Below are 15,906 nucleotides of genomic sequence, written 5' to 3' on the forward strand. Positions count from 1 at the left end.
TCCTGTTTTGCAAATGTATTTAAAATTAGGTAAACCCAATTTTGGTTATATCCTTGCTTTCTCTCCAGAATCTTTTTTTTTGAACAAGCTAATATAATGACTCATAACTGTATAATTAGTGCACTTTTGCCTCTGGTTGAGTAGAAATAGCATATGTATGCAACCAGACAGTTCTGTAATGGGCTGTAGGGAGGGAGATTGTGTCAATACAAAAAGTAACTTGGAGGCAGCACTTATGTTGACATTTTTAACTCCAAAAGATTTCACTAAGGTTAGGCTTTTAACTTAAAAAATGTAAAATACTTTTGTGTTTTCCAAACTGTAATTAAAATTGGAATATAAAGTTAAGGTTATGAGGAGTTAATCCCTAATACAAAAAAATCAGAAGTGACCAAGAAAAGTCTAGATTCTAGAATTTTGCTGTATTTGATAATGAAGCAAACAATGAATTTCACTGAAATAAAGAATCTGAACTAATTTGTGAGAGAGCTATTGACATCCAAATCTTCATATTTTCTAGAGATGGGAATTTTATTATGGTTATCTTTCAGTGACAACAATAAGCTTATTTCCTAAACACTTTCTGTTTCTTAAATACAGGTCTACTAAATGAAACTTCAATATACAGTTATACTCTATCATTATACTGCCAAGAGATTTTTCCAAATAAAATATCACTGTCTTCTTCCTATACCCATTCCTATATTCTCTATTGAAACCAATGGCATCTCAATCTTCTGCTGCTCACATCAGACAGTTCAGTAACCTGACATTCTGGGAGTCTCTTTGTTATGCTCCTATCTCTGTTTCTGCTATGTCTGCATTATTTGTTGCATTTGTTCCCTCCTTTGTTATCTTACCCCTAGGTTCAGGACTTCTTTATAGACTGTGTGGATTATAATAGCCTAATTTCCAGAAAATAAAGGACTAATGGGATTCAAAATGAAGTCTCAAAAAGTCACATAACCTGGCTTTAGGAGGCTACTACTGGCCAAATTTCGGTGCCAAAAAGAATGCTGACAGCAATTAATCATAACCACATTGACTTTATTGTTGTTCAAACAAATAATGAGAACAAATATTCTGGGACATGTAGTGAATGTCAGGATAGTACCAGGGAAACCTGGTCACATGGTCAACCTAATTATTACAACTTGTCAAATACTTGCTATCTCCAAATACAATTTTCTTTCTTTCTTTTCTTTTCTTTCTTTTTTTTTTTTTTGAGTTGGAATCTTACTCTGTTGCCCAGGCTGGAGTGCAGTGGCACCCTCACGGCCACCCCAGAGTCGACCTACTGGGCTCTGGTGATCCTTCTGCCTCAGCCTTCCAAGTAGCTGGAACGACAGGCGAATGATATCACGGCTGGCTAATTTTTGATTTATGGTAGAGATGAGGTCTTGCCAAGTTTCCTGGGCTGGTCTTGAACCCGTGGACTCAGCAACCCACTCGCCTCAGCCCCCCAAAATGCTGGGATTACAGGCTGAGCCACCAAGCCTGCTTGCTATTTTCTCTTAAACCTACTTCAAGAAGGCTTCTCTCCTCATTATTAAATCTTTCTTTTACGTCCCCAGTGACTTCCATGTTGCTAAATCTAATGAACAGGTCTCAGGACTCCTCTTACTTGACATATTAGCAACATCTTATTCTTGATCTTCTTGGCTTTTCATCAACTTTTGATAAGTTAACTTCCTTTTTCCTTCATATACTTTCTTCATTCAGGAACCGTATTTTTGACTAATCTTTCTTTGTCTCCTTTGCTAGTTCTTTCCCTTCTCTCTGACTTAGGAATGGACCAGGACTCTGCCCTTGGTGCTCTTTCTTTCACTATTATCTAATACTACCTTAGTGATTTCATCCATTCTTGTGACCTTAAATATGTGTATGTGAAAAACTCCCCCAAATCTCCATCTATCCCTGACTATTCCTCTGGACTACAGACTTACATATTCAACTGTCTACGTAACATCATTTCTCTTAATTCTTCCTACTCTGCTCTATTTCTTCCATACCTTATCATGTACTAACATACTATATAATTAACTTATTTGTTGTCTCCCCCAACCCCCCTCCCCCTCACAAAAGACCACAAATCTTTGTCTACTTTCCCCCTCAGGTATATTCTAAGTGTCTCGAAAAATACATGGTATTTGGTAAATGCTTAATAAATACTTGTTGAAAGCATGAATACTGAAGTTATTTTTACTTGTTAGGTATTATAAATTATTTCACTAAATATCTGTTATCTCAGTACTGGGTATAACATAAACCAGACCGCTAGTGAAAACTGCTCCTGTGGAACTATGGCAAAGGGTATATTTCACAACTATATTTTTCATTTAAGCATATATGCTTTTTAATTACCTAGATTAAAAGAAAAAAAGGTTAATCTTAATTCTTGTTTATGTTGAAATTTGAATATAAATAATTATCCCACTTAATAAAACCTTCATTCAGAGAAACTAATAAAATAACCTATAGATGTTCTATTTTTTGATTCTGCAGATATTTCCTCTGCAACATAAAATAAAATAAAACAAACAAAAATAAAGCAATACAAATTTAGGTTTCCCACTCAATAACTTGAAAAGTTCCACTCACTTTTTAAGACTCAGCTTCCTGCTATGGAAAACCTTTCTTGAATCCTTAAGCGGCGCTAAGTGCCCTTCCTCCAACGTGTCTAACAGGGTCTTTTGTTACACTGCACTGGAGTTCTGTTCATGTGTGTCTCTCTCTCTCTCCCTCTCACTGGACTATAAGCTTCTCAAGGGCAGGCACCATTATTTCAATATTTTTATAAACTAACAGAGTATATGGCACACAAAGTATAGAAATAATATATTTTTGCGGAGCCAAAATAAGATGCTTTGATCATGAGAATGGCTCTGATATGACATTATAAAAGTATGTGAATTTTACTGGAAAAGTACAAGACTAAACAATATCAAGGAAAACTTTTTTTTGAAGCCTTTGGTACTAACTGAAATAAGAATTATTTCAGCTTCTGGTCTAAAGTCACAACGCAACCCGGACAATGAGGATGGACTGTGTGGAAGATCTCTGGATCTCCAAGTCATTGAACAGTTTTGGCACAACTTTTCAAAATGGTGTTGAAAGCAATGACCATGAAAAAAACATTTCACCTATGCCATTTATATGGAGTAAAAGACTACCTAAGTTCAAATTCTCTAAAAATGTATTCAAAGAATACAAGTCTATGAACATTGATATTGTATATTTTATTTAATGGTACAAAGGAAGTATTAGCAGAACTTGTTAAAATTTCAGGAAAAGTGGCTTTATTCTTTGCTTTTGTAATAATACCCTTCTATATCTTAAAAATCATCAATACATTGCTGATTTTACTTCAATAAACTCATTAATATTCAATTTATATTTTTAAACATGAAATGAAAAATGAGCTAATAACAAACTTTCAAGTATTATGTTTGATAAAGGACAAGAAAAAACTTAAAAATTCACAAAAAACTTTGATAGAGATTTACCTTCATTTTGATTAGAAAAAGTTAATGACACATTGTTATAACCCCATTAAAAACTATCAAAAGCCTTCTATTTGTAGAACATCGTGTAAAAAGGCGATTAAAACACAGAGTTTAACATCTGAAGTAACATGCAAATAACCTGACATAGTAATAATGTAATTTCTGTCTGGTGCAGTAGTCCTCAAAACAATAAAAAGACATCCAAATTACTGGAGCGCTCCTTCCAATTGCACAATACTCTGATCCATTCTGATATATGCCCCAAGGTAGGAATCCTCACATATGTATCCCCCAGCTTCCCAATAACCTGAGGTTGGTAAAGGCTGTGACACTGATTCATTCTAATTACGCAAGACTATATGTGAGGTGGTGAAAAGTGCTGCCTTATTATCAGATAAAAACCACAGAAACTTAAACAAGAATGTACAGAGTATGTGGAGAAGATATAATGTTGACTACAGTATGTGGACAGAAATGAAGACGAGCAATATGATAAAAAAGCTTTTAATATTCATGAAGAATCAGACTTGGTCTGGCAGACAATAAGAAGCTAATTTAGGTCCTTGAACAGGAGAGTGATACAATAAAACAAGTTTACTACTAAGGAATTTTACTAGTGTCAGGTTTTTGCTGGCAGCCGGCTAAAGAATTACTAAATGTCTACAAATAGCACTGTCTCATTTTAGTTCCAAGTTGAATTTCATGCAAAAAATTGAATCTTCATATTTTAAAAATTAAATGTATTTTTCAAATAATAAATCATTTTCATTAGCATATGAAAATTTCACTGAGCAAAAGCTAAAAAAAGCTTGTACAACAGTACAAAGATTTGTATTTTATTTAAAAATGAGTATTTTTAAAGAATAATATTACTGAATAATTTAGTCAAAAAAAGCTCCAAAAACTTTTTACTACACAGTCCTATCTCTCACAATAGAAATATCTTTTAGAAAAAGGTAAAACAATTTGTTTAATTATGAGATAAAGTGATTAAACATTATCATTTTTTATTACCAAATATTAATAAAAACATCTAAACTGCTCTTGGCAAATAAAATTACTTGCTTCTGTCATGTTCAAAGAGGTAGAGAGAGAAAATAAGATCCAGCAATTACATCAGTCTGAAGATTCTACATACAACATTCTGCATTCTTAGGGATCAGTCAGAGCAGACAGACTTTTTCATTTTGGAGATTCTCTTCTAACAAAATGGCTGGCCTTGGGAAGAAAAGTTTACTGTCTTTGAAGTAGAATCCAAAAATTAGTTTTTAAAAAGGCGTAATTGTGTGAAAAACTTATGAGGAGTAAATAGAATATTTAAAACCACTTTTTTTGTGTGTGTCTTCTCAGGATAACAACAAAAAAAATAATTAATGGGGTGAGGTATATATGCACTATTTGTTATTACTCAATATATCAAATAAAGAGTACAAAATTACAGCTTGATATGAATTTACTGTATTAGCTTTTTCACGCCAGAAGTTTTTAATCTACATCCATTTGTAAGTATAGTTTTCCTTTTCCAACCCCAGAGGGTTAAAAAAAGAAAGAAAGAAAAAAACCCCTCGAACTTAATAGGCAATTATAGAAGCCCATACCACATTTTTTCCTCTACAGTGAATCACCTAGGAAATTCATCAAAAGGCTTTAGGGAAATTATATTAAGTGACTGAGGCAATCTTTCCCTATAATTTTGGAATCATGGCTAAGGTGCTAGAAAACACTAAAAGAGATAAAGGGATGTACTATAAGAGATATAGGGAAGTGTTTAAAGAAAATGGTCTTTATGTAAAAGAATAAGGGACAGTCTTTCAAAATCTGCAGGAACTTTAATTGTTATCACAAGTTCTAATTACTTCAAAGTGTTTTCTTTTAGAGTCTTTAAGTTTCCAGAAACTTTTTCAAAGACACATAAGATTAATAAACATAAATATTCTTTCTTAATTACTTTTCCATGTGTTAAGAGTGTAAAAAGCCTATATCAATTAATTTAGCACCACATTACATTCAAATTTATTTAAAATTATAGTGTCAAATTTGGCAAGGAATTATATTTTTGAAACTTAATCACTGTGACTAATTCTTGGTTCCAAAGAAATTGATTATATTTTGGTGTTTACCTTTCAGATATTACTTCTAAACGTTAAACGCACACACAAAATCCTTTATGTATAATCAGGTATTCTGTGTCTTTAGGTATTTTAATTATGTAGAATTATAAACAAATCTTTTTTTTTTTTGAGTTGGAGTCTCACTCTGTCACCCAGAGTAGAGTGCAGTGGCCGCTCCCGGCCACCGCAGCCTCGACCTGCTGGGCTCCGGCGATCATTCCGCCTCAGCTTTCCAAGCAGCCGGAACTACAGGCGCGCGCTACCATGCCCGGCTAGTTTTTGATTTATTATAGAGACGAGGTCTCACCAAGTTGCCCGGGCGGGTCTCGAACCCACGGCTCAGGCAATCCACTAGCCTCGGCCTCCCAAAGTGCTGGGATTATAGGCTGAGCCACCGAGCCCGGCCAAATCTTATTTTTTTAAAGAGGCAATGATGATATATTATTTAATTAATATTTTCACTTTTGACTTAAAGTGATCATTAAAATTTCAATGCAAAAGCACAGTATATTCATAATATCTAATTATTCCTGATAAAATTGTACACTTAATCCTTAAAGTAAGAGAGGTTCGGATAGTAGAGTGTTAAAAATATGGTCTATGAAATTAGATTTAGATTGAATTCTGGCTTTGCCATGCTCTAATACTGTGACTTTGGGTAAAGCAATTAACCCTTAAGTCCTTCGTTTCCTCATCAGTAAAAAGGGAATTAGAAATAACATATATATATATATATATATAGGCTCTAGCAAAGAGCCTGGCACAGGGGTTCAATAATTAATAAATAAAATTATTAATTTTATGAGCTGTGCTCCTATGTGTAAAGTTGAACTTCCTAGTGCTATAAATAATACAGCCTAAGACGCAAAGACTGTTGCATAAAACAGTATCCTTGCTATCTGAATGGAATTCAATTAAAAAATATCATGAAAGTCACATCAACTTGGTAAATCATTAACAAAAATTTTTGTAATTAAACTGTCACTTTTTCCATGAACCCTTCCCTGATTACTATATAAGTAGTCTTTTGCTCTTCTAAATTTTTCAAAGCTTCTATCATAATTTATCCTGTTTTAAAAACTGCATATCAGCTCCCTTATATGATACAGGTTGGGTATCCCAAATCTGATCATCCATCAGGTCGAGGCTGCGTGGCCGGGAGCGGCCACTGCACTCCAGTCTGTGTGACTGAGTGAGACTCCAACTCAAAAAAAAACAAAGAAAGAGAAGATACGATGGGATAAGAAGAAAAAAAAGGAATATGGTTAAATAGTCATACAATGGAGCTTTTCTCATCGGAACCTATACTGCCTAACCTCTTTTGGAGAACTGAATTATTTGTCATCTTCTCAGTAAAAATACTATCATAAGTTAAAAGTATTTAGTGGTGATTTTAAAGTTACCTATAGGTCTCAAGAAATTATTCATTACCTAGTTTCTGAAATACATTAGGGAAAAATAATCTAAGTAAGAAGTACAGAATTATTATTATTATTTTTTAAGACAAGGCCTTGCTCTGTCATTCAGGCTGGAATACAGTTGTACCATCATGGCTCACTGTAGTCTGAAGTCCTGGGCTCAAGAAATCCTCTTGTGTCAGATTCCTGAGTAGCCTGTACATTATGTCTAGCTAATTTTTAAAATTTTTTGTATAGAAGGGGTTTTCACTATGTTGCCCACGCTAGTCTTGAACTCCTGGCCTCAAGCAGTCTTCCCATCTCAACTTCCCAAAGTGCTGGGATTACAGACATGAGCCACCACACTTGGCCATAAGTACGTAGTTAAGAAAAGCATTTGGAGGTCATAGTACTGACTGCTGCAGATCTAAAAGTCATCAAGACCATAATTTGGGCATGCTCAAGAAGTATGTGAAGTAAATGAGAAAAAACACAACACCTCTTTCAATTTGGGCTACTGTTAGCAATTTCCAGGCTTCAGATCTGAAGGAGCAAGATACTACTCTGGAAACAATTTCAGACTTTAAAGATTTAATTAAACGTCTTTTTACAGACAAGAAACAGCATTTGCAGAGGGAGGAGAAAAGAAAGCAGGCTTAAATTGCTTAGGTTACATGAGCAAAAACAAAAACCATTTTGGTTACATAAGCACAATTTCCTGCAAAGTAGCCTAGACTACAGAGAAACTACAAGTTGACAAATTCATCGATAACTACAATCTAATAAATGAGTTTATACTTTGATAATAAAGTTGCTAATTTTAAAAACAACCACACCTAGTTCATCACTCACTTCTTGAAATAATTTCTCCACAAGGTTTCCTAGATACCATACACTCCTGGTTCTTTTTCTCCTTCACTGGCTACACTTTTCAGTCTCTTATTTATTCTTCTTTATCTCTCTAAAATCAGAATTTTAGAGTGTGTTGGGGTCCTCAGACTAAGACACTAGCAGATAACATGATAAATTGCCCCTTCCCTACAACCCTGAAAACAGCCATAAAACCTGGACATACAACAACAAAACCCCATCTAAAGGTATTAGAGAGTAAATGGAAGCAGACAGACAACAACAACAACAAAAACAAAACCCTATCTAAAGGTATTAGAGAGTAAATGGAAGCAGACAGACAACAACAACAACAAAAACAAAACCCTATCTAAAGGTATTAGAGAGTAAATAGAAGCAGACAGACTCTGATGGGGAGTCTGATATTACTTCCAGGAAAGAAGATATAAAGCTACATGGTACAAATAAGGTACCATCTAGTCAGAGTTTAGTCTAAGGTTAATGGTAATGTGTATGGTTCAGGAGCAGCAGTAGAGCTACCCCGGGAAAAGTGAATCCAGGATGCTTATCCACTGAAAGCAGAGAAAACCCAGAAGGAAAAGAGAAAAGGGATCTCTGTATCTACACTAATTATACAAAGAATAGATTCAAGGCATGCTAAAAGACAAGAGATCTAAACTGAATGAAACTGCTGTCCAGAAAACATAGTTTGAAGTTAACGTCTAGTCAAGAAAATTAATTACTAAAACCACCATTACTGGAGAAAAATAAGCATATTCAGAATTTCTACAACTTAATCTTCATAATGTCCAGGGTACAATCCAAAATTATCTAGCATACAAAGAACAAAGAAAACAGAGCATTTTTATTCTCCATAATAAAAAAATGACTATTATCACTATCCTCAACAATGTTAAAAAATTGTTATTGAATGAGAATATTATCAGAGAAATAAATTATCCCAGTATAGAAACAATAAAAAAGTTTCAACAGATTCAGTCATGGAACATCAATATTGTCTGAAAGTACCATTTCACAGATTACTTAATAACTGCAAACAAGAAAAGAATCCTTACAATGGAGAAATCTGGCAGACAACATTTAAACCAAGTACTGGAACTCAGCACTGACAATAAGGAGATAAACATGAATGTTATACAAGGATTATTATTATCTTGTAGTATTACAATTTTTGAGTTTGAAATATTTTCCGAAAAGTCAGAAGGATAAGTATAAATACAATATAATTAAACTCTATGAAACACAAAAGAAAAAAAAAAAGCTAAAAGAAAGACTTGCAAATCAGGAAGGGAAGAATTAAAGTAGCTGTCTTGGGATGGGATCTATTTACCTTCTTTATCATGAGGAAACTCAGGGAAAGGAAGGAAATAGTTTAATCTCTATGCTAATGTGCTGATAACTGGTCTTCCTGGTAGATAGATTAATTTGTTAGGAGGAAGGCCCTTGTCTGAAGGATGCTTTTAGTAGGATGCTCCCTGTTAAAAATATCTACAATAAGCAAACTCAGAATCTATAGATTTATAAATGGCACACTGGAGAATATCATGTGAGCTGAATAACTACAAGGTATGGAATGGAGAAGTTTTAGAATCTAAACATTCTGAGGTAATAACCAGTCATCCTCATTTGAGACTGTCTGGGCCAGAAAGTATATGTCTGATATGGAAGGGAAGGACCAGTGGAATCATATGGAGTTCGAGACCTCTCCTTGCTTCACCGGTGCCTTCTGTCTGCTTGTACTCTTAAAACTATTAGCAAACCTGGATTCTATGTAAGATCTCTAACAAGTGGGTCTGATATGATTTTTTATCATAATATGACTGTCACAAATAAAAGATAAAACTGTCAAACATAATTATAGTCTAAGATTAACAACTGCCTTTAATACAATTACTTTAGGAGAATAAATGAACTAAATGTTAATTTGACATAGCTAATTCACAAAGTACTATATACTTACAGGATATAATAAGGCAACTTTTACCCTGCGGAAAATTTTTTTAAAGCATTCATAGGAAAAAAACTTACTAAAAATCACAGTATGTGAAATTATGAAAAAAAGACCTCAATAAATGTTCTAAAAGCATATATAACCAGATGTATCACATACATCTAAATAGTATATAAATATACCGGGGGTGCCAAAAAAATGTATACACATTTTAAGTGATGTTACCTATGTATAACTTTTTGAACTTGAATTATGGTAGCTATGTGTAGCGTGATGTTAGCTCAAAAGATGGCATTAGTCAAATTAATGCAGTGGCAACTAGCGATAGACAGGACAGTCAAAGAAAATGGCAGAAGCATGGTTGTTATTCGAGGAGCGCAAGACCATTTTGCAGAAGTACTGGAAATTCAAGAACACTGTGGAAATACAACAATGGAGGCATGAGTATGCAACAGAATCTCCAGCACACCTAACAACCGCACACATCTGTGATGAGTCTGAGATGTGTCGCACTGTATGTGATGTGCATTAGGGATGATATGGGAGACATCACACTGTAACAAGTCGTGCAGTAGTTCACTATAATCAGTAGTGTCTGAAAGCTGATAGTAAGCACTTTGAGCACCTGTTATAATTATAGAAGTCAAATGCTACGTGTATTCATATTGAGCATTACAATTTTAAAACAGTTTTTTCCTTTCTTAAAATGTATATACATTTTATTAATTATTTATATTTATATGATGATAAACCTCCAATCCAAGGAGTGTGTGCAGCCTAGAATACTTCTGAACATGTCCTTTGAAACAGGATTCTACCTGTTTACATAGTTGTGGTGAGGTTCAAATGATATGATATGGTTATATTATTTTGATGATGTATAATTTTACCTGATTTTACATAACACCTCTATAGATTATAATCTATACAATGTTTCCTATTCGTGGTCCACGAATGACAGCCACTTAGATATAAGTTTCGAAGAAGCATGAGACAAGGTGATCCAAACTGCTGATATAAGTTCAAAGAATGGTTTTAATAATAGATATGAGCACATAAAAAAAGGGGAATAAAGCAAAAGAGAAATAATTTTAAAATAGAGAAGAGATAGCAGGCAAAACAATGTCTCACAAAAGGATATACAGTTTCTTGTCTTATAAAAATATTCAGGATAGGAAGAACCAATAGCCTCAGGAAAAAAGGGCAAAAAAGGCAGATGTAGGCAACTGTATATTTAGCTATGAAGCACTAAAAGTAACCTTCTCAAAGTTTCCAAAGACATATTGCACATCTTTAGGCCTTTTTTCCCCTAGAGGGCACATACCATATTTTTAAAATTATCTCATTCAATCTCTAAGAGAGTGAGCCTAGATATATTTTAGGATCTTACAGAAGCAGTAAAGAGGCTAACATCATTAGCTTTATAGTCAGTTCTAGAATCTGACGCTTAACAATCATCTGACCTTGGACAAGTTGCTTAATTGCTCTAAGCTTCAGTTTATTATTCTGTAAGACAGGAATAAAAATGGTACCTGCCTCATGAGATAGTAACACATAATATACTGCCTGGCAAATAGTAAATGCTCAGTAAAAGTTAGTTATTATCTTTATTATTGAGGAAGGGATTTCTTGCTCATTTTGAATAATTTCAGTATACAGGAACCCCCGAAACAATTTATTTATACAACATTTGTATTTATTCTTACATGTTTAAATTTCAGTCACCTTCAAAGTATTCTCCTATCAAGACACTTTTTCCACTGCTCAAAATAGTTTTTGAACTCATTAATTCTGATGCCTTCTAGTGCTTCTGCTGTTTTTTGTTTCACCTCTTCCACATGGGCAAAACATTTCTCTTTGAGAACTTTCATCCAGGGAAACAAAAAAACAGCTGCTCAGGGCAAGATTCAGTGAATAGGGAGGGTAGGACAGAAGAGGGTCATACTGTTTTGGGTCAAAAACTGCTGAACACTCAGCACGGTGTGGGTAGGCGCTCTGTGATGGTGGAAGAACCAGTCACCTGTTTGCCAGAACTAGGGATGTTTCTTCTGCAAATTGTGACCCAACCTTCTCAAAGCTTCCAGAAACTGTATGGTTAACTGTATGATGTGGAGAAATAAACTCCAAGTGTACCACAAAGTGCCCACCCTCCAAAAGATAACTGGGTTTTTTTTGTGTGTGTGTCCCCCTCATATGCTTTAATTTATCATCTCCTTCTCCAGGTAAATAACTTAGGGATGCTGATAAGCTACTTTAACTTCCAAAGAAAAAGGAACCATTTTAGAACCAGTACTTTATACTAATATCAAAATTAAAAGTAGGAATACTATTAGAGAAGACAATACAGACCTGGTATTCATACATCATAGTCTATAAAATTAGAATCTATAATTTTATACTATCATAAAGATCAGGCATTTTTTTTTCTTGGCCAGAAAAAACAAACTCCCATTTCTAAAAATATCACAGGTTTTCTTCTTGAGGAAGTCATCTTGTAACAAAATACCCTATTATCATAGAAAGCAAGTATAGGGCAGTATGTCATGAATAAGACTACAAAAATATAGTGGTATATGAGCCAAGAAAAAACAATTCCTCTGGAAAAATAAATAAATAGAGGTTTTCCCCAAATTTAATGGAAACTCTGAGGTTTTTTTGTCACTATTTCTTTGATACTCCCAAATATATGATAAACAATTCTTAAGGAAATGACAATGACCCTTCGATTAAGAAAAATCCCATATGTATTTGCTTCTTTTAGAAAAAAGACCAAGTTTGTTAAAAAAAACAAAAAACAAAAAAACCCCCACAAGTTAGGAATGAAATCTGACACCTAAGAAAAGCAAATGTATGGTCTTTCTAGTATTCTTTTTAATTCTGGCTTTTATATTTAAATTTAATCCTGTTTTTAAACAGCATTACAAAGGAAGTTAAGTCAGAGTAGTCTACGACCTACTCTAACCCCTGCCAAAAATTCAAGAGACACACACATATATACTGTAAATTTTATGAATTCAAGGCGCATATAAGTTATGAATTCAGGCTATCTATGAGACAACAATTTCTAGCGGTCTTTTATAATCACAGGGGAAAATAGAAAACAAAACAAACTATGGCAGTGGCACAGTAAACTTGTAATCCTATGAACTTTATCACTCAGTCTGATTTCTCTTTGCTGATGAGATTTTACAAAAACTGAAAACAAACTTTACATACAGATCAAATAGGATAACTTTTCTAATTAACTGAATCAAATTCATTATTGAGAGTTACAAAAGGGAGATATTCTAGAGATTTTAGGTCTTTTGCTCACAAACTCATCTACACTGAATATGTTTATTACATATATTGCATTCTTTCAATGATAAAATAAAATCAGCAATTATATAGTAGTTCAAAGCCTCTGAATAATTTAGGACCACAAAAATAACTATTCAGAAGAAATTACAGGGAAAAATTTAGGTAGGCAATGTAATTTAGTAAGAACCTTGGTTAAGAGAAAGTAAAAGAGAGATAAATTGTAACTTCCTATCTTAGTGCTATCCTCAAAACAGACATCTCTAATGATTTATTTCTTATAAGAATGTCATGGAAAAAAAGTTTGTGAAAAGGCCTAAACAATATACAAACCAAAAGAGACAAATAATCACTAGGAGTAAAATACAGCTTTTCTTCTTCTTTTTGAATGACTAGATAAAAGGGACTATAATTTTTGAGAGAAAAAAGAAATTCAAGTGGATTCCATGAATTTTGCAGTCCTGTGGTGGTAGGGGAGGCAAACACAAGAAACAAATATACCTAGTATCAAAGAGTCATTCCCTATTATCTGATTTTATTCAGATTAACTGGAATAACTTTGTTTTATTAAACACGTTACCATCCCTTTAAAAGGAGGAAAGGGTGAGAAGCTTTGATAACCTAATTTAGATAAAATACTGCTAGAAAACTCTCTTGCTCTTTTATCTAACTAAAAACTTGAAAGTTATACCAAAATATAATAGTCAAACATGCATGCAAAATGACCCAGCAATTAAGATAATTGTTGGTACCAAGTGTTGTTTTTAAGTTCTACAATAAAACAGTCTTCCAGACATTTAATGGTATGTCATTTGGTAAATGAAAGTTTCCACAAAATAAGAGCAGCAAGAAGACCTAAAAATTATGCTAGTGAAGAGTCTGGTTGAAAGAAAAAAAAAAAACAATAATATGGGTCATGCTGGTCTAACACTAATTTTATTTTATTTCAAGTGACTACAGAACTAAATAAAATGCTGACACCATCACATAAAAATTTATTGAGCTGGCAATAGACGAAGCATGATGTAAGCCGCTAATATCACCATCCACATTCCCGAATAGCATGAACACTTTAATTCTTAAACTGAGTTCATGCCTAACTTATAGTAAAAATAAAAACCTTAGGCACAAGGCACTATTAAACATAGATGAGTTTAGTTTGGCAAAATTTTGACTCAAATTAGTCTAGCACTTTAACAAATTCAGTTAAAAACATGGAAAAATACAAGCTTAAATATGCTACAATTTTCTAAATGTGCCACATTCTTCATCAAACAGACCCATATAAAATAAGTCAGGCAATTCTCAGGAATATTCAAATAAGTAATACCACCCACAAAATGCAGGTTAACAGGAGATGTAGCAACATATATACACACAACCCCACACAAGTCCTTACCTTTACGGCATGAATTTCTTCAAGCAATCGTTGTGCCCTTCTTTGGTTTTTTAATAGTGCATCTTCAGTACCCCTGCAAAAAAAATAAGTTACAATATATAGCTAGGCAAAGCACTGATTTTAGACTCGTAATAAAAAGTTTCTTTACTTCTTGTAAAAAAACATAATAAATCTCTAAATAACAAATACTCCCCCATCCTTCATTGCCTGTTCCCCCTTCCTCCCAACATACACCCCAACTTCATAAAAAAATCCAAGTGTTGGAAACTGGCTAAAATAAGCATTGTCCTGGTATTACATGACTATTACCACTGATACATAGTTTGGCTTGCCTAGATTTTTAACAGGAAGGTCAAGAGTATTTTTATCAATCAACAGCACATTGTATTTAATGCAATAAGCTACAGTTGAGGTTTGGACAAAATTTTATCAAATAAAAATTAGTTTTCTACAATTTATGGAAAAAATAAAAGAGGACTATCTTCTAACACATTTATGAAAGAAAAAAATATTATCAGGAACAAAATACACTTGAAGATTTTCTAAGAATTCATGCCTAAATCAAAACTATAAATAAAATACTTTCTAACACCAGTGATGCTGAAAGTAAAAAATATTATTTTTTAAAAAATTACATGAAACACAATGTTCTGATAAACACTTCCACAGCGTATTGAAGATTTCAATTATTTCACAATTTGAGGAAAATGTTATATAAAATCTTTCAAATTGATTCAAGGTGTTACTATATTTGCCAAACTACTTTTAATATCTTAAAATAACTAATACCATAAAACACATAACTCCAAGAAAAATTCATTCTGAAAAGACCAAATGGAGAGTTTTGGAAAAAAAAGCAGAATTCATCCTGTATCCCAAGCAATTATGGTCCAAACCATAGGACACACTGACACAGCACATTCTATCTCATTCAGGTCATCTCTACATATAAAACAAAATGATGTATGAGTAAGACATTTAATTACTCCTTTATATCCCACCCTTGGATTTTGTAAACACTGAAAAAGAAATAACTTGTGACATTTTATTAGCCACATTATTTTAAATGACTAACTTTTTTGACTTCAGTCTGCCAACGCTCCTGACAAGTTTTCGGATGACTAAAACTCGGACTCTCTTCACTTCTTTTCTCATCTTCACAACCTTTGAAGAATAAAGCCAAAATTAGAAAGGCACTAAATTCAGGAACAAACACACTTTATTTTCAGTCTTAATATTATATCGACAGCCTACCACTTTAACTAAATTTTTGTTTAACTGTATTCATAGAGTGATGAAATCAAACTTCTTCCATAAACAGTGAAGGAATAAATCAAGTCTTAAAATGTGTCAGAAGGCTTAAGAGAAACAACTT

At 33.4% G+C, this 15,906-nt stretch overlaps 1 protein-coding gene across 1 annotated transcript in view; it reads right to left on the reverse strand.

Moving 5' to 3' along the window:
- The window catches only part of SRFBP1 (serum response factor binding protein 1), a 63,700-nt gene that overhangs the window by 36,939 nt on the left and 10,855 nt on the right, over positions 1 to 15,906 (reverse strand). Inside the window, exons 2-3 of the mRNA XM_008067255.1 lie at positions 15,607 to 15,695; positions 14,532 to 14,604 (exon numbers count right to left, since the gene is read on the reverse strand). Of these exons, the coding sequence (XP_008065446.1) occupies positions 14,532 to 14,604; positions 15,607 to 15,695 (162 nt within the window). The remainder of the gene's footprint in view (positions 1 to 14,531; positions 14,605 to 15,606; positions 15,696 to 15,906) is intronic.

The sequence above is a fragment of the Carlito syrichta genome, unplaced genomic scaffold (assembly GCF_000164805.1).
Source record: "Carlito syrichta isolate Samal-C Ts95f unplaced genomic scaffold, Tarsius_syrichta-2.0.1 Scaffold106330, whole genome shotgun sequence".
Taxonomy (NCBI): domain Eukaryota; kingdom Metazoa; phylum Chordata; class Mammalia; order Primates; family Tarsiidae; genus Carlito; species Carlito syrichta.